This window comes from Chelonia mydas, chromosome 7 (genome assembly GCF_015237465.2).
Source record: "Chelonia mydas isolate rCheMyd1 chromosome 7, rCheMyd1.pri.v2, whole genome shotgun sequence".
Classification (NCBI taxonomy): Eukaryota; Metazoa; Chordata; order Testudines; family Cheloniidae; genus Chelonia; species Chelonia mydas.
The window spans coordinates 5,736,799-5,761,555 of NC_057853.1; the positions used below are offsets into that span (position 1 = coordinate 5,736,799).

Below are 24,757 nucleotides of genomic sequence, written 5' to 3' on the forward strand. Positions count from 1 at the left end.
CTAGGAGATTGTGCCCGCCTCCTTGGAGATCCTCTGTGTGTGTGTGTGTGTGAGAGTGTGTGTGTGTGTGTGTGTGTGTGTGTGAAATACACGCACAACGCCAGCTCATCAGTCGTCTGGCTGATATTGGGGCTTGGGTGAGGGCTTGCTGGCTGAGGCTTAACTCATTGGACCCTGTGGTGATGTTTGAAGGCTTGGGAAGAGCACCCAGAAGGTTTGACAGAAATTAAATTGTCCCTCTTTGGCCAAGGGAGAGCGCCCACTGGTCAGCTCTGAAAATTGCAAAGAATCAGCGGTGGGTAGATGCTCTGCTGGCAGCAGTGGGCCAGATGGCTCTCTTTAATCTGTGCTTGGCTACAAGGGTGTGGATCTCAGCACGGCTCCTCGTGCCTTCGCCACCTGGAGGTTAATCTCCCGCTGTGCATCTCTACTTTACGATACCGTAGAAATTTAATCGAGAGCAAGATGTGGCTGCCTGCTAATTTAGCAGTGCTTCGCTCAGACAGTGGCTTCCCACCAGGTCCCCTGTGGAATTTAAGATGGGTTTGGCCTATGAAATACCAAGGGATCTGACCTTCCTGAGACAGTACCTCTCCCCTGGTGCCAGCCCACTGCAACAGCAACTAGGGCTGCGGTGCCCCTGCTAACAAGATCTTTCAAAGGACAGAAACTAGGGAGAGGGTCCTTTACCCTGGAACTCTCTATCCCACTGGTGCTTTCAGGTGGCTGCTGCCCGACTTACCTCTTCTCCTGGGGGCCTTTTCCCAAAGGGTGAGTGAGGAATGTGGAATGCACGGCCAGTGGAGTCCAATTTATATTTTTAGAGTAGGAGAGGTTTGACGAAGATTTTTCACCCTTCAGGTGGCCTGCCTTCCTCTAGCCCCTAAAGCACTTATGGACACCCCACATCCCAATCACCGAATGGGGGCAGATGGCAGGAGCCATAGCATGTTAAGGGGGAAAACTGGCCAGCATACCTAAGGGACTGACCTCCAATGAGGCTTGTGCTTCTGAGGGCTCGTTCACACATGGTGTTATTCTGGAATAGCTACTGTACTTTAAGGTCACACCCTATCTTAATCTGAAACAACTTTCAAAAATCACTTTTGAAAATCTCCCTCAGCCTGTTTTATTCTGGAGTCCTTATCTGAAACAAGCCTAATCCTCCAATCCTCCCATCATTGCTTTCATACTGATGGTGAGTTTTTTACATGCCTCCATATGTATTTTTGCTCTGCTGATGGCAAGGGGCTTACATGCAGTATGGACTGCTGGATCCCGAGAACCCATTGGGCAATATGCAATGATCCAAACAGATGTCACAGAATTAATTTCACGAATGCAACAGACAAATAGACAACCTTCTAGTGTGGAAACCAGAAAAGAAACTGAAAGTTCCAAATAACTCTTATTTAAAAATAATAAATCAAGTGCTAAATACAATAATACTTACTTTGCATTTATAGAGCATCCTTCATCCAAGTACTTTACAAACAATTAAGCCTTACAACACTGTGCCAGGTAGCAAATACAACCCCTTTAGGAAGGACTAACTGAAGCGTACAGATGTTAACTGATTTATCCAGGGTCACGTAGCTAGTCGGTAGCAGAGTTACTTATACATTCCAGCAGGAGCTCTGACTGCCAGACCTTTCATCTAAATGCTGGGCTATACCACCCTCCATATTACTGAGGTCTGCTGATTTCCAATCAAGTGTCTGTACCGATAGCTTAGCCTCTTTGCTCTATATCACCTGGGCTCAGATTGTTGTAAATGAAGATCTTATGCACAATTTGTCCTTGAAGTTGAAGGAGTCCAGAAATAATTTCTTCTTGACTAGCTGCCAAATTACATTATGTTGTTCAGGTCCCTCAAGTAATGAGCTGTAAGACACACATTGTATGCTAAAGGAGCTACGGATCTAATGCAGGTCTGCACTCCGGTATCTGGTAACTAGGTGTTTGTTTCCTGGCCATCAGACAGACAGATGTGTGCGTATGGCCATTAGTCTTTCCTCTGGGAATTTTTCCATTTCGTCTCAGGAGGCCCGCTGGAGCCAGCTCCCATAAATTTAGCAAAATATTTCTGTAGGGATGGGCAAATTAATTTGGAAAACAAAACAAAATAAAACAAAAATAGCAGGCCCAGACCTGCGCGGCATTGCCTAAAATGAACCTGAAACATTTTGTCATATTCAGATCAGCTTCGGCAGGCCTTCCACGTGGTATCTGTCAATCTGCAGAGTCAGCGGAGGGACTGTCCTCACGAAGACATCTGTCTGTTCCCTATGAGTACTGACCCTCCTCCCTGGTAATGCCTTGGGACCGCCATATGATCCATCATGTGGGATTTTGCACAGTCATATTTCCCCTGGCTGGTGTTTTTGCTTGTATTTGCCCAAAGGACCAAATCCTTGCCCCTAATGGGTGCACTCTAACAATGGAAAAACAGAGTGATTGTTATATTTTGATGCTGTTAGTGCCCACAATGTGCTAGGTGCTTTCTAGATATTCAAGAAGGGATGGTCCCTTTCCCAAGGAGCTCATGGGTTAGGGACACAGAGACAAGTTGGGGGAAAGGGAACAATTAAGGTTATTTTTTAAAAAAGTTTGCTTGATTCTCAGGAGGTAGCATAGCAGGAGTAAGTCTTTAACCATGGTCAGCACCTGCATTCTGCCCTCCCTGCACATCTCCCATGCTAATGACTGACGCCTGGAAGAGAAATGGATGAAGTGGGGAAAGCATGAATAGAGGCCATGGGAAGATTGGGCCATGGCAAGGGTTCCACACCAAGACACATGGACATAGTCCTGCCCTGGAACACCAGGAGGGTCTCTGGAATGTCAGCTTCCTGAGTTTGGGGAAAATCTGGATACTCACAACCTGTCTTATAATTGCTGATTTTGTGAGTGTGTGTGTAAGAACCAAGCCAGAATCCAGCCCTTGGATGCCTTTTGTCTACTGTTTTTTTTTTTTAAAGGAAAAATATAATTTGTTTATGGCTTCTGTAGCAAGGAAATGGAGCTGCTTTTTACCTTGTGCATTTATACAAGGGCTGGTCTACACTACCGCAGTCAATCGATCTAACTTACGCAATTTCAGTGACATGAATAACGTGACTGAACTCGATGTAGTTAGATCCACTTACCGCAGGGGCTACACTGTGCTGTCGACGGGAGAGCATCTCCCGTCAACTTCCCTTACGCTTCTCGGAGAGGTGGCGTACACAAATCGAAGGGAGAGCGCTCTCTCCCATCGATTTAGCGTGTCTTCACCAGACCTGCTAAATCGACACTCACTGCACAGATTGCAGCACTGTGGATCTACCAGTAAGTGTAGACCAGCCTTAAGTGAAGGGTCCCAGCTAGGTATTAAGGGGGGAATCCTTCCCCGGCTTCCAAGGGCAGGGAGGGCGCCCTGACAGTGGACCTGGTGCGTGAGGTTCCACTGGGGGTCCTCCATTGAGAAGGTTGTGCAGGCGATGGACTCTGGCTCTCTGCACACATGGAGTACAGCTCTATGCCCCAATGCAAAGGAGAAGTTGCATCGGAGCTAGGAATCTTTCCTATGCAAATCCCACCCACCCCCATCTTCCTTGCTGTGGTGGGGACTTAATACACATGCAAAATTGTAGGTTGCCGCAGCCAGTGTGGAACTGGCGGAAGAAAGATTCCTTCCCCAATGCACCCCTCAGCGATATGACGTGGGCACAGGACTGAATTCTCTTCCCTAGGATTGGGACAATCACTGAGCCATGGAGCATTGATGGCTGTGTAGAACAGGTGCTGTCTGTTTCTGTCCTACACAAGTTTTTTGCAGATCATATAGTAGTGTTTAACACAGAGATTGAAGTCCCTTTATCTGAGGAATTATTGAGTAGATCTGGGCAATATTTTGTGTGCGCGCCACGTAATTGGCTGAAAAATGCAGCTGAGGGACGACCGAAAGTGTTCGTGAATTCGGACTGAATTTGGTGAATAGTTTTGGCTGCAAAAAATGGGGGGAAAAAATCAAAATAGTCAAAACATTTTGACTTTTCATTCCAAAATGATATTTTGTTTAGAAATTGAGCTAGATTTAACTTAAAAAAAGCGGGGGGGGGGGGGGGAAACACTCCTGAAAATGAAACAAAACGCTTCATTTTGGGTTGGACAAAATTTTTGTTTTTATTTCAGTGAGGAACATTTTTAAATGGTCATTTTGGATTGACCTGAAGCAATTCCCCCCATCTGGATTTTGTTGGTGTGGCCACTGAACCAACATATCCGTCATTTGCCCAGTTCTATTACTGATATGTCGGCCTTGTTGGGTCCTGACAGACTGCTCCGAGATTCAGCCAGGTTGCAGCTGGAGAGCATAAAGCATTGTCTCACCAAGCCTGAGACAAATTCACGTGTGTGAAAGAGAATCTCACCTTTGATGGCAATTCTCTCTCCATACAGAAGGTTCACACAGTGGTAAGGGGAAAAAAATAGTTCGGAAATAAATGGGTTTTCAACTTAGAGCAAATGTGCCAGGAAATGAAAGTTTATACCAAAGAATATGACAAATCCTTGGTGTTAACCAACTTCAGAAGCTGTCGCAGTTCTCTATGTTTAGTCTATTGTTTAGCTGTTTACTGTACCCTTAATGGGTGCTATCTATCAATTCACAGATGGATAGGGAGTCTAATTTAATGGTTACAGGGACTGTGAGGCAGGAATCACGTGTTCTATTCTTGGTTCTGCCACACGAAAGTGAAGAGTTTCAACAACATCCATTAATTTGGGGGGGCCAAACCGAGATACCTGGGGCCTGATTTTCAGAAGCGCAGCAGTCTCGTTGAAAACTTTGTTTTTCTGGAAAAATGGCATTTTTGATTAAACAAAAAAATCTTTCAGGGAAAGCTTCTGCTTTCTGTGGAAAACTTCAACTTTTAATTGAAAAACCTAAAACATGTCGGTTTTTTTTTTCTTTCTGACAAAAAGTCAGAATTATCCACAGACTCTCCCCCGGCCCATTTTCCAAACAGCTCTAGTGCAAAACACCCGCAAGTCTGTGCTGTCAATGAGAACAGGGAGTATTCAGCACTTCTGAAAAGCAGGCCCTAAGTGACTGTCTATTTGTTCTGTGTTTGTACAGAGCTAGCACAGTGGGGTCCAGGTCCATAACTTGGGCTTGTAGGCATCAGGTAATACTAATAAATACTAATAATAATGAAGGAGAATTCAAGATGGGTATCCCAAATAAGTAGAGATGTCTGAAAAATTTGTTCTTTCCAAGTCTCAGTCTGCTTAACTGTGAAATGGGTATAATGTCATTTGTCGGCACATAGTGAATCATTGTATTTTTAATTCATCGTGTGTAAAATACAGATGGAAGATGCTATGTAAGGACCTAATTCAAAACCCACAGAAATGAATGGGAGTCTTTCCACTGACTTTTGCAGGCTCTGGGGGAGGCCCGAAATGCATATACGATTTGATTACGCCACAGAATCGTGTTGTAGCGTAACCCAAATAATTTTTTTTTACTGTTAACTATTTTTAATTACTACATTATTCAGTACTTTTGCCACATACAACACAAAAATTCAGTTTTGTGTTATTTCTCTTTGTAACAACCTCCTTCATCTGTAGCTATTTTAGCAAGCACTGTTATAATTCATAGTCTCTCGAGGAGGCTAAATTAGATTTCACTCTGAATTAATCTGTGTTCATCTCTCCTCTGTGACTTGTGTCCAATTTGAATTAGATTTACTGTGAAGGAATTTACAAGATCTCAGGCCAAATCCTAATAAAAGTTAACCCACGTCACAGACCCCAAGATACAACTTGGACCAGTAACTTGACCGTAATGGAATAGAAAGGCATTGTAGGGTGGGACTCAGGAATACCGGCAAGGCAAGGGGAGTAGCTCCAACAGGTCTAGTCTTGCTTTTAAGGAGGTCTCGTTCTCTCAAATTCACAAAACAAGCGAGGAAAACAAGACAAAATGAAAGATATTGGTCTTTATACTCATCGTTCTTTTCCCAAAGTACTTGAGTCTCATCTTTCCCCATCCACCTCAAAAAGTAGATCAAACAATATACATTTTAAAGAAGATATTTACTAGCAAAAAAGCTAATAAGTATTTTGGAAATTAACAGCTCCTTCAAGAGAAAAAAAAATCCTTGTAAAATGAAACTAGGAAAAAAATTCTTTAAAGTTGAGCCAACTCTATTCAATTAATTGAGGGAAATAATTACATTAGTACACAAATGCTTGTATGTTTTCCAGTCTTATTAGTTCTGGGGGTGTTTTCAGTTTAATTCCTCAGTTTAGAAGTTTAATCTTCAAACTCTGAATAAATGATAACTTCAGATTCCTTTGGTGAATGTATTTACTTCTAGTGACTAAGTATGCAGAACCTCTTTCCGAAAGAAAAGGTTGCACACACTGCAGGGATTCAGTTGTTTGTTTGACAAAGACATTCCATGGGCAAGGAATTGGGAGCAGCATCAGCTGTCCTTTTGCCTTGAGCTGCTGCAGCAAAGTGGGGCTCAGCCATTATTTTCCGCCCATGACAAACTCTGGATGGTATCTGAAAATCTGAGATTGCGTGTTTAGAACTATAATCTGCATCAGCTGTTCTAAAAAATAATCGCTCTCATGTTTCTCCAGCCACATTCCAGTGAGACCCTCTTATTTACTTATTTCTCATTAAAATGTCAGTCTGGGATCTGATTACTCAAATTGCCAAAATAAAGCCCTTTTTACAGTTCAGACTATTCCTCTGCTTCGGTTTCATTGGGAGCATTGTAGCAACAACCATCCGAAATACAATTCCACAACATAAATAACTTTTTAATATTTAAAAGCTTTATTGCTCTTAAAACATAACACAGGGATACTGATCTCCCTCTTTGTTTTCCATCCAGATAGCTGCATGGTCTTCATTACTGCAATATCCGAGCCTTCAATACCAAAACCACAACTCTCTAACTCAGGGGCTACAGGAGAACTTGTTTCGCTGTGAGAAAGTAACAATATTCTAGTATCAGGACAACACAACTAAAAGAGATGTGATCACATGGGTAGCGTGTGACATAGTTGGTATTTCCAACATCTCAGCTTCAACCCAGCCAGTCCCTAATGCCTTTCTTAGTATGTGATGCATGTTGCCAAAGCTGCAAGATCATTAGTGCAAGAAGCTTAAGTATCTGGGTTTGGTTGACATCAACACTGAACATGGGTTTTAAACAGCTCCCAGGCTTCTCTTTTGAAGGTGTTGTGCAGGTTTCCTTTGAGGACAAGGACTGAGAGATCAGATTTGGAGCGATCGCTTTGTGAAAAGTGGTAACTCATGGACAATAGGGTGTTTTTGTCATTTATCATTTTTCTGTGTGAGTTCATTCGAGAGCATAGTGTTTTTCTGGTTTCACCCACATAGTTGTTGTTGGGGCATTTAGCGCACTGGATGAGATACACCACAGGTTGTGATTGGCATGCATAGGAACCGTGGATCTTGAAAGATCTGTTGTGGGGGGTATTGATCATCGTACCAGTGGAAAGATTATGTCTGCATGTTTTGCATCTGTTGTTCTGACAGGGTCTGGTACCACTTTGCATTGGTGTGTCCCGGTCTGTGGGGAGCTTGCTTCTGATGGTGAGGTTCACTCATGTGCTTAAAGTCAAACACATGCTCAAGTGCTTCCTTGGATCATGGCCAGCGCACTCAGAACTTTGCAGGATCTAGCACTATGCAAACTAAAAGCATTAGGTATATAACTGGGTGTGGATCTGCAGCATATTGTTCAATCAGGAGTTACTGAGAGGCACGTATTTATATCCCGCACAGAGCTCTGTGCGAAATCCATGAATGTCAGCAGTCAGTCAGGGAGTAGGATGCATTGAAGTCCACCGGTGACAGCGGGATGATGAGTCACGTCTTACCTGTGAGTAATCAGGGACCAGGAGGGGACTCATGAGAGAGCTAGCATTGCTGCAGGATTTGCTTATGCAGCAGAGAGCTCCTGGTTCTACAATCCTATCTGGGAACATAGGAAATTCTTATCCCTCCTCACTGTAAGTGAATGGATCATGTCGGCATGCAGAGCTGTTTACATAATGAGGTGCGGGGCCGTTTCTGCTGGTACATGTGTGTGTATGTGAAATCCACTTGTGGCCTCATCTCATGACCCTCTGTGTGAGAGCTTGAAAACGAACATTGGCTTAAGTGGGAAGAATGCAGCAAACAGTTTAAACAAGTCTGCACTGGCTTGAACTAGCAGAGCTGCTTCTGCAACTCATCTGGCAGAGCACTTAAAACTCGGGGATCCAGGTTCTAGTCCCTCTCTGACTTCTCCCTGAAGACTAGCTTATTAAATGGCATTTTTACAAGATGGTTCATGGACTTTAATAGTGTGTGTTTAAAACGGACATACCTCTAAAGAAATGAACACTGTTTTCTTGCTGTAGTTGGTGTTTATATTTATATGATTCAGACTGGGCTAAATTAAAAAAAATACCTCCAGAATTTTGCATGTGCCCTTATTTACATGTCCATGGAACAGAATTCTACAACTTCGATACATGAAAATTACAGCATCTGCAAACTTAGAGGAAGGGTTAAAATCTCTCTGAAAATTTGGCCCATCATGTATCATATAATATTCATGGGAAACATTATATTTCAACAACCAACCTTTGTATTAAGTCAACACATATACAGCTAGTCAGATACCACAGACAGATGACTAGTACTTACTATTCGTAGTAGTCGTACTACAGTAATGTCTAGGTTCCCCTCCGTGAGATCGAGGCCCATGTGCTAGGCACTGTACATACACATAGTAAGAGAGAGACCCTGCCCTGAAGGGCTAACAAGCTCAACAGACAAGACAGAAAGGAGGTATTTATATCCTCCATTTTACAGATGAAGAGCTAAGGAGCAGAGATTAAATGACTGGTTTACGGTCACGCAGAGAGTCTGTGTCAGAATCAGGAGTTGAACCCAGATCTCAACTCCCCGATCCAATGGCTTAACCAGAAGACCATCCCTTCCCTTACCTGATTTCTGTCCAGGGCTGGGGCTGGACACTATAATTAAATCCAAACTAGGAAGGCAAAACATTTGGTGAGTGCAATTATTTTTCTAGTTTAATACATGAAGACTGGATTTTGGCGTGAGCCTCTGGAATCTCTCCACTTAATTTCCTCCCTAAACATTCCATACTGGGCTGAACCATTGTTCCGGCTCAGAGAGACAGAGTGTGTATGTGGGGGGTAAGAGGACATGCACAGGGGGGTGAACTAGATTTGGCTAACAAGTGTGGAAATGGACCTAGCGATAAACACACAGAGAACACATAAAAACTCATGTAAAATTGGGGAGCGACCACAAACAATCTGACTAGCTAATGGAGCCTAGCGGCGATCACGCAGGAAGAATTAATAAATCTCTTTGGCAGGAAAGAAATTATATTAAAAGAATCCTTGTATGTTTGTTAGTATTTAAAACCACATTAATCCATATTATAATTGAGGAACACCAAGGTGTGCATATAATCCCATGCCTCCGGCGCTGGAAATCATTCTGTCTTTGATTTTAAGCCTCACGGTACAAGACAGGTGTACTCGTGTAAGGTGTATCGTAGATGAAAATCCTAGGTGGGATGAGAACGTCATCACCCTATAAGTCTAGATGCACCCTCAAGGGCCCTTAGAAACCGGGGCTTTAAAATTCTGGAGGTCTAATGGCAAAGCACAGGTAGATCTGAATTGTCTGGATGTACATCACAGGCCAGATTCTCAGCTACTGTAAAATCAGAGGCCCTTTCTCCCCCATCAAGACACCCAGGACTGCAGAGAGGGTGGCTTAGGAGCAAATGGGGACCCCTCAATATACCAATTTATACTAGCTGAGGATCTGGCTCTTTTTATGGGGATTGCTCAGAACTCTTGTTGGCAAATCAGAATTCTGCCACGTTTCTTAGTCAATCGTTATCCGGCGGTGTTGTTCCTGTTGTCTTTCCAGTCATAGGTAAAGGGACAGAGACAGGTGAAAAAAAATAGAGTTAAAAAATCCCTTTGTTACCAATGACCCCAAACACTTTTCGCTGGTTTTACTTCTTCAGCGTCTCTTGGCATGGATGGCAGCCGTCGATGAGTCAGTTTCAATGGTGTTCTACTCACAATCACACTCAGTTTCTCATGCTCTAGCAGAGCTCTGCAAGGCTTGGTTTGCAAACATTCTTTAAGCAAGCTGACTTCATTGGCATTGTGGAAAAATATCTACTAGGCTTAGCTGTTGTAAAAGCCTGGGAGGGAGACGAGAAGGGGACAAAACCTCAATGTAGCCTTACAATGGCCCTTTAAGATCACTTGTAAAAATGATTAGCAGTTGTTTTATGCTGGGATCTACCAACTCACTGCATCAAAACCCCTCCTAACAGCGGTAAAATCCCAGGAGCCACCAAGAATTGGGATAATCATTTACTGCAGGTACCATAATTGGCATGTTTAGAAATCCACCGGAGAGCGCCAACTGAGAATTCGTTCGTATTTACAGTACATGCAGTAGCATATAACACTTGGAGCCACACTGTAACATGCAAAGCTAGCGGATGTTGCATGCTGAAATAAAGCTCCAGTACAACGTTAGACTGAACACTGTGGGATGTGACAATTTTAATTTCCCTGTCCTTGATATTCCCCTGCTTCTTACCTCTGCTGTCCAGTACACATACACTTCCAGTTTCAAAACATATGAACTGCTTCAGATTAAGTTTAAAGAAAAGAAAAATAAATGGAGAACTATTAGCATCTGGTTTCTGATGTAATAGTTTATACAAACAAGCTGATTAACTCTGTGATAGTACAAGTCAGGGAAGGGAACTTCCACAAGAATCAAGCTGCACCAGCCATTTCCATCAGCTAAAGAGAATCAAATTGATCCCACTGAACAATGGGTCGGATTCTCTGCCTTATCATGATTACATTCAGCGAAGCAGAGAGAGGCAGGCACCATGAACAGGGTTACTGGTCCCTGATTCCCAGCACAGCCCCACAGCAGGTTAGAGGATGAGACAATAAAACATATAGAGACATATAGAGACAATAAAACATATTCCAAGTAAAACAAATCTATGAATCTAGAGCAGTGTGAGGCTACTCTAATCTGTGCCAGCTGGCAAAGGGCCCTGAGGGAACATCTGTCAGAACACAGCATGCCCTGGCCACTTCTACTGTCTGCCACTAACACATCCGCTGCATCAGGGGCTGTAGCGAGGGTGACCTGGTTACACTGGCCTTTTCTCTGTTGGGAACACCCCAACAGTGTGCAATCTTCAGCTAGGGGATGGGGTCTGTTCCTTTTGCACTACCTGAGCAATGCACAGGTAGCAAAGCAAGGCAGAGCGTCTAAAAATACATTTTCCTTCTCCTGTACGCAAAGCTGCAATAGCTGACAACTTTGATTTAGTGAGTAAGTCTGTGAATTTGACTAAAGCTATAGGAGACCCTTGGCTGTTCTTTGCCCTACCGTTTAACGGCTAGACTAGCTACCGCTGTAGCTTGAGGGTATTATAAACTAGGCCTCCTTCGTATACGTCGAGCCAAAGATACAGAACAGAAGCCACTGAATGTATTAACTATTGAATAGATTCTCTGTGACAGCTGCTCATTTCACACCACGTTGCAATGCTCTCAAGGCCAAGATTGCAGTGTTCGTTGTAGACGAAATTGGTCTCATGACCCTTCGCACTATTAATATTACCGTAGATCATATTTTTATAACTTTTAAGGGACTTGTCCTGAGCAATTGTACTATCAACAAAAGAGATTACATTATTTTGCTATATAAAGGGGGTTTGAGTCTGGGAATGACAGGAAACCCAACTGGAGGTTATGGGGCAGTTGAAAGAGAGGACCACTAACTACTATCATTTGTTCAACTTACAGAACATGCCCATCACACCCCCTTATCTCATATTATTGAGGCACAGTACAGATGCCATCATTAAGATGGTGTAAAGCTTTTGGCTTTGACGGGGCTTTTAAATATCTCTGTAGCTCAGTATATACAACAGTTCTGAAAAATATGAACCACCACTGATGCCGCTTTGAATTTCAAAAGCCATTGGGAGAGCAAACAAGTGCTCCTGTAACAAGCTATAAACCTGCAAAAATCCCTCCTAGAAATGAAGTCAGGATGTTAAACCTTGATCTAAATTTCTCTAGCTAGCAAACCACAGCCCCTGGGAACTCCAACCCTCCCACTCTTCCCCCATAGTGTCCAACAATATAGAAACTACACATTTACAATTTTAAATGTATGCCCTTAATCGGACATACCCGCAGGGAGCCATGCGAAGGTTTAGCTAGCAGACCACCAGCTCCAGCCAAGACTTTGGCTGCTGACACTGTCTCCCACGTTTCCTGAGTCAGCAGAGAGCGCTGGTCTGTAATTCCAATTTACTCGTCTCTATTGGCTTTTTAATACTGAGATGCAAAACACATACAAAAGTAACGAACTATGGATGAGCCTTCCCTATAATGGTCCGTCCCTAACAATTCCACATACCCCTCACAGAAGGTGTTTTCCTTCACCTAAGAGATAAATTCCTTTCCAAGAAAAAAGACATTTTCAGATAAGCTTATAAATCAGATGCTCATAGAGGCCTTGATCCATTGAAGTCAAATGGGCTTTGGATCAGGTCCATGAAGCAATTTCTTCCATGCCAATGTTCCAGTCTTTTGAAATTGGGACTTAAGAGCCTTTCTGTCATCTGAGATCAATCTTTTCCCACAGCTGAGGCCAAAGGATAGCCATTTTGCACAAGACTTTGTTGTCCCATGCATTGAACACCATCATTAAGCTAATATGGTTTTAACCCAGCTGATGAACACAATTCTTATAGCATTATTTATAAAATCCTTGACCTCAAATTTCTATTACTGTTAAATAATGTGTGTCAAGTTACCAACTTGATTCTTACATGGTCAGCACGCATCATGTTCAAATTGACCATATTTGAACAAGTGGGCAAGAAGCCAACCCATTTTTGTCTGACTGCACTGACTCTCCTTTAGCTATACTTGTGGCACCTTAGAGATGCATCCGATGAAGTGAGCTGTAGCTCACGAAAGCTTATGCTCAAATGAATTGGTTAGTCTCTAAGGTGCCACAAGTCCTCCTTTTCTTTTTGCGAATACAGACTAACACAGCTGTTACTCTGAAACTTAGCTATACTTAAACCTCTAGTTATAGACTTTTTGGACTATCAGAATTCTGTAATGATATATCGAAGCTGTCAAAACCCGCTACTGTATTTGTGGACAAGGGATTTCTGACTTGGTCATACATGGGGATGTGACCTCATATTCATTCATAATTTCATCTACTGATGCCAAAGGAAAATGGAAACACTTTTTTTCTTGTAGACCTTAGATCTACTGTGGGAACTAAACAGAAAAAGGAAACACGGACAGAAGCAGTAGTTTAAACTAATTGGTCATCAATGATGGATATTGGCCACCTTCTCCTCTGATAGCCTTCAAAGACTCTTAGTAAATTATTGTGTCTTACTGAGATGGAAGCTCTGTCTTCCAAGCATATCAAGAAACATATCCCCCTAGTCTTCCAGGGGATTATTTCCTAATGTACTCAGACTTTTTTTTTTTTTAAAAAGAGATTTTAGTAGAGTTGAAAACGGAAGAAAAACTCCCTCCAGCAGCACATCAGAGAAGTGCCATAGAAAAGTAACAAAAAACATGGAAACAGTCACTGTCTGCAAATCCATATTTCAGTAGATTTACTCCAGATTCACAGAAGTGAATCCAAACCAGAATGTGGCCCAATAGCTAGTTTAATGGCTGCCTTAGGCCTATGCAGTTGCAAAAGACATAGTGCTTCCAGGGACTCCACATCATGTACACACACCTGACTTATCAGTCAGGAAGCCATGTGGCTGGCTGCAATTATGTACGACTCCCGTACCAGTGAGTTGCTGCAGAGACTGAATCTTCTCACTGAGCAACCCCAGTTCTGCCTGTTGGTAATTGTGCTTCACTCCACTTCCTGATCCATTTAGGGGGAATGGCCCAATGGTTTGGAACTTCACGAATGGACTGGGGCCAGAAGTGGGAGTCAGGGCCGAGTAGACAGGAGGCTGCAGGATGGGGGAAGCAACGGGTATCGTGTGTGTGGACTTAATTATGGCAGCAGGCCAGGGTCCCACTTGCTGCTTTTCCTAGGGAGACTGCAAAGTCTAGTACTGGCCTAGTTTTTCCACAGTATAGATGAGTCAGACCATAAGGCTGTGCCCTTAGAGGCCCATCGGAAATAGGATGGGTCCCAAAATGGCTCCTGGCTAAGATCAGCAGAAAGTCTTTAAGCATCCATCTTAGCAACAGTGATTTAGGTTCACAGCACTAGACTTTGTTCGTTCACAGTACTTATTCTGTCTGTGTCATCTCCGTGGTGACTACAGCCAGACCTAGAGTTTTGCACATTTATTCGTCTGAAGATCAAATAAGGTGGACCGAGAACCGTAACTAGAAAGTTAATATTCATGTCAAGGAACAAAGTGACCTCAGAGAGAAGCATAAGCTAGAAACTAATAGATTAAAATGGATTAACCTGGGCGGTAATTCAGACTTTCAACATCCCCGGCAGCATTTTTAGATTACTCGCTTTAAAAGATCCTAAACCAATGCTCCATGCACATGCGTTATTTCTCAGGATGTGCCTGCAGTCAAAGCATCTTGGAAATACAACAAGCATCCACGCAAGGGGCTGACCTCCATGTTCTTTTGGAGTATGTGCCACCATTATATTGGAATTTGGGTTCTTTTGACTCTAAATGTGTGTCCTCCGAGTCTCGGGAAGGCACAAAGGAAATCTCTCACTTGTGAAAGCTGAAAGAAAGGAATGTTAAATCTGAACTAGCCCAGCTAGAAGAAAGAAAAGGAGAACTTGTGGCACCTTAGAGACTAACCAATTTATTTGAGCATAAGCTTTCGTGAGCTACAGCTCACTTCATCGGATGTACTCCTTTTCTTTTTGCGAATACAGACTAACACGGCTGCTAGCCCAGCTAGATGGCAATAGATGAAATGTAAGGTGCCAAGGAGTTTAAAGCAGGGACTGAGCATTGCTGTAATGCTCGCAGAGACAAGAAGGAAAAATGCAACTGGATTTTCTCCAGTCCGACAGATAATATTTACAGCCTGTGTGTGCCAAAATATTTCAGGAAATGCCGAAGACTTTCGGAATAAAGCTAGGGAAAACAGAATTTTTAAAGACAGCTAATACAAGACTAAGAATATAGGCTTCCCACCCTATTTCAGCCTCCTTACATGATTTCAAAAGGATCACCATAGCAATTATCAAGGCTAACCTCATTTCACAATCTCCTCTGGAAATGAAGCTTTAAGTCTAAAATGTAAAAGCTCAGCATAAAGGCTAAACAAATCAAGTAAACTGCAAGTAATCAAAATAAATGAACACTTTACACTGACAACATACTGGGATAAATCCACCCTATTAATTTCCTATCTAGAAATATGCAACCTTCATTTTAGTCATTTGAGTGACTTTACCCGGTGAGCTATAGATAGTATGCCTGAGAAACCAAACCCATATGGGGAAAGTATGAGCATTTGTCCAGATCTTTAGAAGTGCTGGGTACTCGCATGTTCCTTTGGTCTTAATGCAGGAAGTCACACGATTACTTTGGTTCCTTATGTGTCATGATATATAGACTCTGTTTTTCTTAAAGAGGAGACATTAGAGAAAACAGCTACAATGACACTCCCCTCCGCCGCCCCAAAAAGGGCAGGTTCCACATGGGGTGACCAGATAGGAAGTGTAAAAAAATCGGGACAGGGGGTAAGGGATAATAGGTGCCTATATAAGAAAAAGCCTCCAAAATTGGGACTGTCCCTATAAAATCAGGACTTCTGGTCACCCTAGTTCCACACAGCACAAGTCCCAGCTTTGTCTCACTTGTTTACCTAGGCCACAAGTATCTGGAACACTATACAGCACACAGAGACATCTAGTGGCTGAATAACATACTGCAAGTAAACATCTCCCACTCAACACCCCTGAATATCAGGCTAATTGTTTCTAAAGGAGAGTTTTAAAGTACATTTTAAAGCAAAGGTTTTACCTGTTCTGGTTTCAGCCCTGGAGGCACCCATGCATACTCTTCCAAGGCACAGCCTGAGTCATCATCAGATGTGGAATTCCTCTGAAAGTCAAACATGAGCTTGGTCACAGTCTTCTCCATCTCCAGAGGCATGACTGTTACAAAGTGGTCTTCTTGTGGGCACTTACAGTGAAGGCAAATCTTCCTGCAAATTGTGAAGAAACAAATCCAACTGTGAGTTTCATTTTGAAGAAGAAACAATCTGAGTGATTGCTGCCAATCAGCAAAGCTCAGATCCCAAACTATAAACACACACTCATTGGCAGCATGCCCCTGGCAATAAGCCAATTCATCCAGAGCAGTTTTCTAATTCAGTATTTATGTCTTTCCTGGGGGAAAAAAGTCCAGACTTGCTAAAACAACCCCAGAGAGTCAAGGACTGTATCAGATTGTTAAAGGTAGTGGGAGACAGAATTGTTTCCTCCTTTATGCTGAGAAATAAACTTCCACAGGGCTAATAAATAGGTGTAGAGACAGATTCTCAGCTAGTTTACACTGGCAGACCTGCAGTGACTTCAGATTGACACCAGCTGAGGATCTGGCCTGTCCTATTAAATATGTAAAATGTCAGATGAAATGGAAAGATGGGAATGAAAAGTTCCTTTACCATTCTAACAGCATAAATTAGCTTTAAAATGGCATAAAACATATTATAATCTAAGCATGTTAAATGAAAGGATGCTATGAAACACAATCCCACTGCAGTAGTCTCTCTTTCAATTACTTAGATTGTAAGGTCTTCAGGGCAAGAATCATGTTATATGCGTTTACACAGCACCTTGCACAATGGGGCTCCAATCCCTGACTGAGACCACCAGGTGCTACTGCAATACAAATAACTAGTCACATAACAACCTAACAGTTGCCATTCAGACACACACTAGTTTAATTCATTGTGAGTGTCACCTTTTTTTAGCTCAGTAAGCCTGTTCTCGCATCATTAAAGTCAAGGAGAGATTTTCCATGGTCTTGAATGGGAGCAGCAGGAAGCGCTAGGGAAAGGCCAAGAAGATACATAGTACAACCCCGTTTACCTGAACTGCTTCAAGGACATGAATCACATTCAGTGAATGGAGTGATGGGAGACTGTGTAACCAGGGAGGTTGCTGGGTATGATTCACACTGGGGGACTGGAATTCGGAGAAGAGGGAGTGGAGCTGGGATAAACTGGGTTGTTATGGGCAGTATGGGAAGATACAATGCTTTTCTGTAATGTGGCCTATCAGTGTGTGCTTTTCGTTTAATGTGTAAGACTCTGTGCTCACTTGCACTATTGACTTCAGCTATGATTTACACTACTGCAGCAGAGGGCAGATTCAAGCCTGCTATCTTGTTACTCAGAAAACGATGAGGCAATACAGAAAACAAGGGAAGGAATGGGTTTACAGATTGCTGGTTTCTTTTGCTAGAATTTACAGCCAAGGAAAACCTGAAAGCAGGAACAGGTAGACTCTGTGGCCTTTTTCTCCCAAACTTCCTTATTTCATTTTAGCCATTGCTTCAAAGACAGCTAAGAATATTAGCAGTCTGATCCAGTTTTAGTCTAAATTTCCACTGAGCCCTTCCACAACACAAAAAATGCACTCTAGCAAAAGTCAAGAGGCTCCGTTAAGTCAAGCCAGGGAGATCTGCCAGATTTTCCCATTTCCTACTTTTCATCAGATCTAAAATACACACCGACCAAATGCACAGAATGCGTCTGGCTTGCATCCAGTCCATCAAAGGGGCTCAGTACAGCCTGTGGCTGTTACCTTAAAAAGTAATCAAGGCACAATTTCTTGTGAATACTTTAATTAATCAGCTACTGTGGAAAAGCAGAGCAGTTGGTTTCACAACTGTTTCCATCACATTTTATGATATGATTACAAGCAGCTCAACATGCAACAATGTGGTGGGAATAAATAATGTTTTTAGAGGCTAAGACTTAGCATTTCAGAATTTGATATGTATTCTAGCAGGGTTTAGTTCTGTTTTACAAAATTTAATTATCAGGATAGCAATCACGTTCTTCCAGCCAGCCAACACCACAATATTTAAAGCACTGGGAACGAACAAAATAAACTCCAATATCAGGGGCAAAATGAAGACAATGGGGAAGGCAGAGAAGAGAACCAGAACATATAGCAGCTCTCTCATTGACTGAATTCCTGGAGGTGTCTCTCAACAGAAGAGCAGTTAAAAGGAAAGAGCTTGTATTATAATCAGCAGATATTAAAGTAGCAGTAAAGTAAGCACCGTGGAAATGGGCTTTACAATCTCTCCCCATACTGCTCATGTCATAAACATTGTCACTGTTCAGCCAATTGGTTATTACTAGTAGTAGGCTCTGATGCTACTTTTAATATTTTATATTCTTCCAGTTTACATGTCACGGTCACCTCTCACCAGGGGCCTGATCCTACTCCCACTGAAATCAACAGCAATGCTCCCCCCATACACGTCAGTGGGAGTCGGCACAGGCCCCAGTGTGAATGTTTAGACTGTTTTTCACTGTGGGCTTCTAATCACATCCATTCCGGAGGAACTGGAGTAGCTCACCCTGAAACCAGAACACTGTCATAGATCGGTTCGCCTTTTACACAAGGCACAGGATCGTGTAATTGTGACATCGTACGGACATCAAGATTTTTGAAAGTACAAACATTGTAACATTAAAAAAAAACCCCAATCTATGTTCACCCCAGTCCAGCGACAGGGACACAGTATTGAATGGTACTTAACTGCCAAGAATGTGACTAAAGTTTTCAGTTGTTATTAAAGGAGGTAAACTGGGCATTGATGATGAGTGTTTTAAAAAAATGAGACGCGGCAGCACAAAAAGATAAATGGTCAGTCAGAATCCTTGCTTTATCCTAGCTTGAGACTCATCACATCACTGATACCATGTCTATATACAACTCGGCTTGTGAGGAAAAAATCCAGGAAGCTTGTTCATACATAGCCTTGCTTCCTACAAATTTCAGTTATTAATTATTATTATGATATTTGTATTACTCGAGCACTCAGAAGCCCTAGTGCTGGACCCGCACCCCATTGTGGTAAGTGCTGTATAAATGCAGAACAAAAGGATGGTCCCCACTGCTGTTACCATACGTGTACATGTTCACACTCTAAGGGATCCCGGTCGCAGACCTTCACTCTTACGGAGAGGACTCAGTTTATCCTGGGTGCAACTACACTAGATGAATTTGTCCCTTCCTTTAGGGACGCTGTCCATTTCACACTGTAGTCTGCGTATTAAAAATAATCTATGAAGGGAGGATGTTTGGTCTCCCAATTACTGTGGGTCTGTGCAATCTCCTAGCAGGAAAACATCTGTATGTATAAAGAATGGTTCATATAATCAGAGGAGCTGGAGAGGCAAAGATTAAATAGCTTATCTAGTTCATCTCCCCAGCCATGTGGAATTGTTCTGGACACTGAGCCGTCTAAGGCTTTGTCCATCTCAGTGTTGAATGTCTGAGAGGATGGGACCTCTGTCACTTCTCTGGGAAGATTTTACAGATGTCAAGATCTTGCCATCAGGGAGCTGAAGTTTCTACCTTTCCTCTCGTTACACCATCCTAAACAACCCCACTCTCCAGTCTCTGACTCACTAGCATCTTGTCAACCAGTACACAATGGTCAGTCAGACTGGGCTGCAGCCCTATCATTTTGTATAGAATGCCCTTGGGTCTGGTATCGCTGAACCATTACAATTTACTGTGTGACCATTTAATTGAAAGCTGAGAAAATAATATTTCTGAAAACTTTATTTTATGAATGTTGGGATCTGATGTTTCATGACGGTGAAATGCAACACCTTATGGGTACCTTTCTTTACTAAAATATAACCCCCATTTGTTCTCTATATAGGTAGACATATTTATCATTGTTTTATGAGTTTCTAGCCCAATTCAATTAAAAAATAATCTCCCTTAATGCAAATCTGATAGAAATGTGAAGATTCCAAACTTCACCTCTGAGAGATGAAACTGATGGGGCAGAGCCATATCAATGATTGGTGCAATAAGCAGGTACACCTATGTATTGTAGGCGTATCTAATTATGCAGAAAGATGATGAAAATGACAAGACAATGCCAGTACTATATTTGAAAGGCAAAAGGGACCCGATTCTGACTCTGGTTTCACACTGGTGTAATTCCAGTGACATCAATGGAGTTAGTTCTCATTTGATCAGAGTCTGGCCCCATGAATGCTCACCTCTGTATACAGTATCACTAACACCACGTCCTAGCAAACCAAAGCAATTGGAACACTCATTGACAGTAGCAAAGATGGTATTTAGCCAGTTGTACATATGAGGTAAGAATATGAGAGTCTGGACAAGCTCGAGGTTCTTAGCTAGCATGCCAAATACATTACCATATAAAGAGTAAGACAGAGCAGGTATAGCCACATATTTCACTGCGGGGTAAACCCATTAACTTCATTGTGTCCAGCCGGCAGCACTGACTCAACGATAGTGATGTTTTGATTAAGAAAGACTTTTATCTTTAAAGTTCTGGGCAGAGCATAACTTTTCCACATATGCAGAGGAACCCAAGGCTATCTGAGAAAACAGTTCGTGCATTTGCTAAGGAGAAGAAAATTAAGCCAATCACTCAGCATCTTTCTAGAAATCTCATCTTCATTCCAAAGCAAGCCTTTTTGGTGTCAGTCTTTTAATAGTAGGGGTCTAATTCTGCCCTGGAATACACACATACAATCCCCACTGATGGCAGTGGGGGGGGTTGCCAAATTGTGTTAGGGAAATGCTTGCCCTATGGTAATTTATATGATGTTAGAAGCTCATAAGTAGCTATTCTAACATGCTTTTTAATTTCAGAGATGCCTTTGGGAGACAAGTTCAACATGGCCAACCTCAAGCATTCAGAAACCATGAGTCAGCCCCCCCAAATCATGAGATTACCTTAGAAATCATGCGAGTTTTTAAAAAATAATAATTTGGGGTTCTTTTTATTTACTTTCTGTTTGGGTTTTTTTGAGCCTTTCATTTTCACCTTTTCAGGTTTTTCTGCACAACCCTGAGGACTAGAACTTTTTTTCTTCAAATGATAGCAGAGATCCTCATGGAAACACCTGACTCCAGGAAGTGGGGCTTTAAGAGAAAGATATCATAAGACTTGCAATAAAATCATGGGTGTTGGCAGTGCTGCGAATTCAAGAATGGGTGTGGGACCAACTGAGGCAGGGGATTCGGGGAAATCTCAGGGTTTGAAAAATATTAATAGCTTGTGAAAGGGGAATAAAGAAAAGAGGAAGCAGGATGCCGACTGCTCGGCTACTGAAGCTTGAGCTACAGAACAGCCTTGGTATTGCTATTCTATAAGGAGCTACACACTTGTTTGCCTTGCAGCAGGCCCAGGAAGGAGGGAGGTAAATAGGGAGAAAATAGCATTTCCCGGTTTCATATTTTGTTGGAAAGAAGCCCTTGTTGAATTGACTTCACATGGTACCAAGATGTAACCTCCCTAAATGCATTGAAAAATTTGTTCTACCCGGGGTCAACAATTCATTTGACGAAGTTACAGGATGGAGGCATTTTATTTTCAACATCTGTCTTTCTGTTGTTTTCCTGGTATAACTGCTGCTGCACTCTGCAGAGAAGGGACTAAACTCTGTTCTCAGTTACATCAACACTCTCCCCACTGGCCACAATGGAATAGCGAATAGAATCTGGCCCGTGGGCTTCAAATTAAAGGGGACCTACTTGCCTCTCAGAAAAATAATCAACATTCACACAGTTACTGCACTGCAAGAATAGCTCAGACTGGCCTGTGGAGAACAAAGGCTCAGTGCAAGCTCTCTTGATAAGCCATGCTAACCCCACCACATTGTTGTACAGCTCGGCTGCCCCACGAAGATTACTGCAACAGTGAGCTGATGAGAACAAGAAGAGTAGAATTCGTAGCAACGATGGGCCCAATCGACAGAGTTTGGGAGCTGGATCCAAGCTCAGGGTTTGCAGCCAGGTTCCCAGTTTCTGGCGCATCTGTGTTTCTCAATAGCTTCACTGATCTTTTGTTATATGTTTGTACAGCATTTAGCACCATGAGGCAGGCCTCCGTCTCCACTGGAGCTTTTGGGGGCAGTGTTCTAATAGCAGCAGGGGAAAGATAATATAGGTGGAAGGTGCTTATCAGTACTAGGGAGTTATTAAGAGGATTGTAAACAGGCACGGTGCTTCATACAACATACGGTGAGACAGGATCTTTGCTCCCAAGAACCTGCAATGCCTTTTAATTGGATGAGCATAGGGCAGCACCTGCCACTCAAATGACAGAGGGGCAGAGAAGAGATTCATGAAAGGGGTGAGCTTGAAGGTGGGATGTGAAGAAGAGGCCACTTTACAAAACCCCTCCTAACTCGCGCACTAGAGTCTGCCAGTGTGACTTCTCCCTGGACGGTGCAAATGTCGAGGGAAACCTGGCGGTGAAAATGAATCACCTGGTTGTGCCAAATTCTGCACTGCGCAGCTCAGGGCAACAGGATTTTATACCTCTTCCCGGCCTGTCATTATAGCAACCCTAGTAGCTCCTGCTATGCTGAAAACCTTCTATTCTGCCCTGTCCTGGTTTAAAACCTTAATTTCCTGGCCAAAGTTATTTTCAAGGCACCATCCACCAGTTTTGTCATTTCTGGTAGCCTACTGCATAGTCACTAAATCACTACTAGCTCCAATGGTAGCTTCTTTCATTTCTTTAGCGTTATTACAGAGATGGTGAGCAACTGAGTCTGGGAGTGAAAAATGTCTAAAAGGGAAGTATTCCCAGATCTGGTATCTTTGATATTTCATTAACATGAGCTGCAAAACAAAGACTGAGGTAAGCCCAGATTTATGGGCCAGATGATCCTACCAACCAGGCTGATGCATTCTGGGATATGTCCAATAACCAAATGGCAGCTAGAGGGTTTTGGAGATGGGGAAACTAATTTTGACCATATTAGTTAAAATTGATTTCTGTATTGGATTCCTTCTTGTCTCCAACACACAGCCTCTGATCACTAGAGGCATTCAGCATAGAAATCTGTCCTTAACTCAGGTTTCTCTTTGCAGGTCACCTTTAATGAAATATCAAAGATCCCAGCTGTGGAACGTGCGACTCTCTTTAGGTCTTTTTCACTCCTGTATTCTGCTGTTTACCATCTTTAATTAAGGAACAGCTGTGAATGTGTAATGATTGCAAGCAGGCCCCCGCTAGCCACGTTTTTCCATCTCCTGCATTATCGTAATGACATGTTGCAACGATTCTGCAGCCATAAATCAATAAAGCTACACGACACCCCGGTGAACAGATCTGCGATTATCCTACGTGTGCCATGATTAGCTGCTGGGGTCAATGGAGATCGACCCTTGTCCTGTAACCCTTGCCAGCACTCCTGTGTGTCAGACCCTTATTACAATACCCATTCTGCAGACTGCTAAACTGAGACCTGAATGATAAAGCATGTGACTTGCTTAAGGCAATATCAGTCCAAGCCAGGAATAAAAGTTAGGGTCCCTCTGTTCTAGCCATTACGGGGGACCGCAAACCTCCTCACGGTTGTTACATTTCTGCAAGTGGAATCCTGTTGTACTTCACAAAGCAGAGGAGAGGTGTGGGGGCAGCAGGCTGACACCTAGTGGATACAGTAGGGCATACGCATTCTATATTTTGACTCCAGCCTTCAGTAAATCCTACCGCACTGGATCACCCTATGCATGGAATGTACGAGTCTGATCTTGTCTAAAATGGAAGCAGCAGCAACAATCAAGGCAAGATTTATTGTCAAGGCAAAGATGCTAACATCAGTCAGGCTGGAAAAGGGACAGATCAGGAACACTCAGCATTCCTTCTCCTTCCTCTGTTGTCTCTTGTGGGACTGAATTCAGTAAATCGTATCAGACAGAAACTTCATTACCAGGAGAACGTGCAGCAATTTCCTGACTCGTAGCACAAGCTACTGGCTTTGCTCCTATTTGATTCACAGTGTAAGGAGAAGAGACGGTTGTGCCATCTGTTTAATAAAGGATCTGCATACATTTGTGTGCATATTAATGTGTGAGATTTTGTAATCCCTTTAAAGCCAATTCTCTGGTTTCTGAACAAAAATTACAGCTGAGTTCCAATCAACTACATTTTGCAAAATTAGTGGGGTGCTTTTTTGCGTCTAGGCTGCTTGACATATGCATGAGTTCATGATCTTTTGCAGTATTGGACAATGATTTTGATTGTCAGGAAACTCTGAGCCATGTTACATTAGTCAGTGTACCATGAAAGATTACTGGAAAGCTGCCTGATCCAACACACATTTCTCAGGCATAGTTTCTTAGGGTCCAGTTCTGTTACCCCTCCTGCTGAACACGATTATGGAACCATTAGGGGAGCTAATCAGGAATTAGGAGGGATGGTGTCCTCAGCATGTGTCCGTCTCTTCTGACCCTGCCAGGAGAAGGAATAATTCACTGAGGCTAAAAAATTAACATAATTAGCTGTTGTATAGCACTTGCAGCCACAGCATTTTACAAAGCAGAGTAATCATCACTCTCTCCTTTTCCACATGGGGAAACTGAGGCACGGAGAAGGACCGTGACTCC

General features: G+C 42.7%; 1 protein-coding gene across 4 annotated transcripts in view; it reads right to left on the reverse strand.

The window, feature by feature from the left end:
• The window catches only part of PRICKLE2 (prickle planar cell polarity protein 2), a 188,868-nt gene that overhangs the window by 39,364 nt on the left and 124,747 nt on the right, over positions 1-24,757 (reverse strand). For all 4 annotated transcript variants that reach the window (XM_037905132.2, XM_043551662.1, XM_037905133.2 and 1 more), the window contains one exon: positions 16,137-16,320. In XM_037905132.2, coding sequence (XP_037761060.1) covers positions 16,137-16,320 — 184 coding nt within the window. The remainder of the gene's footprint in view (positions 1-16,136; positions 16,321-24,757) is intronic.